Genomic DNA, 1,833 nt, shown 5'->3' with positions numbered 1-1,833 from the left:
GTATCTATGCTTCCTTTTCTATCTCTGCTTCTGTCTCCTTTAACCCCAGTGGGCCTCAGCAGATGGCTGCTCACACTGAGCCCGTTTCTTCTTGTTAAAAGGGAGTTTTTCCTCTCCACTGTCGCTACAAGCATAGCCTTAGTGTGAGGGATAACCTTTGAATCAATGAGTCAATGCAATCAAACTGGTTTTCCTTAGATAGAAAACTTTGAATCAGTTTGACTGGATGATCTGGTGAACTGTAAAGTGCCTTGGGATGACATGGTTTATAGAAAAACTGAATTTAATTGAATTAAATCATTGTTGCTACTCTAAGACCTCTTTTCTTTATTGGCAAAAATTTTGGATTTTCTGTAGATTTAGTGTTGTTAATGACTTAATGGTGGATACTGAGATGGTACATGTATACAAATTAGAAGGATCTCAATCTGACTAGGAAAATGACTTTGGTTAAGGATTCCACATGTATAAAGCTGAATGACGGATCTAAGATCATCACATCTGTGAAGATGGACTGAAAGAGGAACCATCTTACATGTGTTTGCCATAAGGCCCTCAGGGACCACATGATCCGGCTGACATTGTTTCATCTTAATGAAAATGGACCAACCAAAGACTTCTTCTGTGAGTCCTTTAGTAGATCACTGTCTGTGACCTGCAGCTCTTTACCTTGAGACAGCTGCTGGAGTTGCCTCTTGGCCTCCTCCACGGTGGTGCAGAGCGTCTGGACGATGTTCTGAGAAATCCCCTGCAGGGCGGAGAAGTCTGACACGCTGTGGACGTACTGACTGTGCGGCCGGTTTGCGATCTGCTTCAGCTCATTTTCATCTGCATCTTTGATGCCGATAGCATACAGAATGATCCCCCTGCTCCTCAGCCTCTCAGCATGGTGCGCCACTTCGTCTTGAGATTTGCCGTCGGTGATGACCACGGCGATCTGCGGCACTTTCTGCTCTACTCGACTTCCGGACGGATTCACAAAATGGTTGTTCAGCATGAAGTCCAAGCCCTGTCCGGTGTTGGTTCCACCTCCACGGTAAGGTAGCCTCTTGATGTATTCTAGGATCCCTTTCTTGCTCTGGAATGTGTTCAGCTTGAACTCTGTACGTGGAGAGGAGCTGTACTGGACCAGGCCGACCCGGACGTGATCAGGACTAACGTCAAAGCTGTCCACCAGCGTGTAGAGGAACTGACGGATCTGATCAAAGTTCTCGGTTCCGATGCTCCATGAGCCATCCACCATGAAGACCAAGTCAGCTACGGCCTCTTGGGTGCAGACTGAGGGAGGAGTTGAGGTCATGGAGAGGTCTCACAGAAACCCGGCGGAAACAAACCAAGCTATCTGAGTGGATCAGCCACAGGTGAGGAGGTGCCAGCGTGATTTTACGATAAAGGTAGTGAGGTGAAGGTTTGTGTGAAAGGTTGAAGAAAAAGAAGTGTGATCAGTCTGGCTTCAAACTGTTCCTGGACACCACCAGGTGTTTCATCTAAAGGTGTGAATTAGAAATAGCATCCAGCTGATGCTGGCCCCTTCAGGTGGCAACGTGAAACTCATCTCTAGCTTTTTGCTTGGGATTAGGCATACGTCCTTATGACAGCTCGAGGTGAAACTGTGAGGGTTCTAAGGTGTTCCTCTGAGCAGGCATCATCTAACCTGAGGCAGACAGTAGTCAGAAGAGTTTCATATTGGATCAATTGATTCTTTTCTGACAATTAACCAAAACGTGTGCTCAAACTACGGAAACTACTACACTCAAAAAAATTTCCTTAAACAGGTAAACTAGACCTGAAGCTGCATATTCTATGGCCAGAGCCAGAAGATTAGGACAGGTA

The 1,833-nt window shown here is 46.1% G+C and overlaps 1 protein-coding gene across 1 annotated transcript in view; it reads right to left on the bottom strand.

Annotated features, from left to right (window-relative positions):
* LOC107095530 (collagen alpha-4(VI) chain-like) overlaps positions 1-1,833 on the bottom strand; it is a 69,848-nt gene that overhangs the window by 59,277 nt on the left and 8,738 nt on the right. Inside the window, exon 3 of the mRNA XM_015391663.1 lies at positions 670-1,278. Coding sequence (XP_015247149.1) covers positions 670-1,278 — 609 coding nt within the window. The remainder of the gene's footprint in view (positions 1-669; positions 1,279-1,833) is intronic.

Source organism: Cyprinodon variegatus, unplaced genomic scaffold (assembly GCF_000732505.1).
Source record: "Cyprinodon variegatus isolate N-32 unplaced genomic scaffold, C_variegatus-1.0 Scaffold554, whole genome shotgun sequence".
In the NCBI taxonomy this organism is placed as follows: Eukaryota; Metazoa; Chordata; class Actinopteri; order Cyprinodontiformes; family Cyprinodontidae; genus Cyprinodon; species Cyprinodon variegatus.
This window is presented reverse-complemented; position numbering and strand designations above follow the sequence as displayed.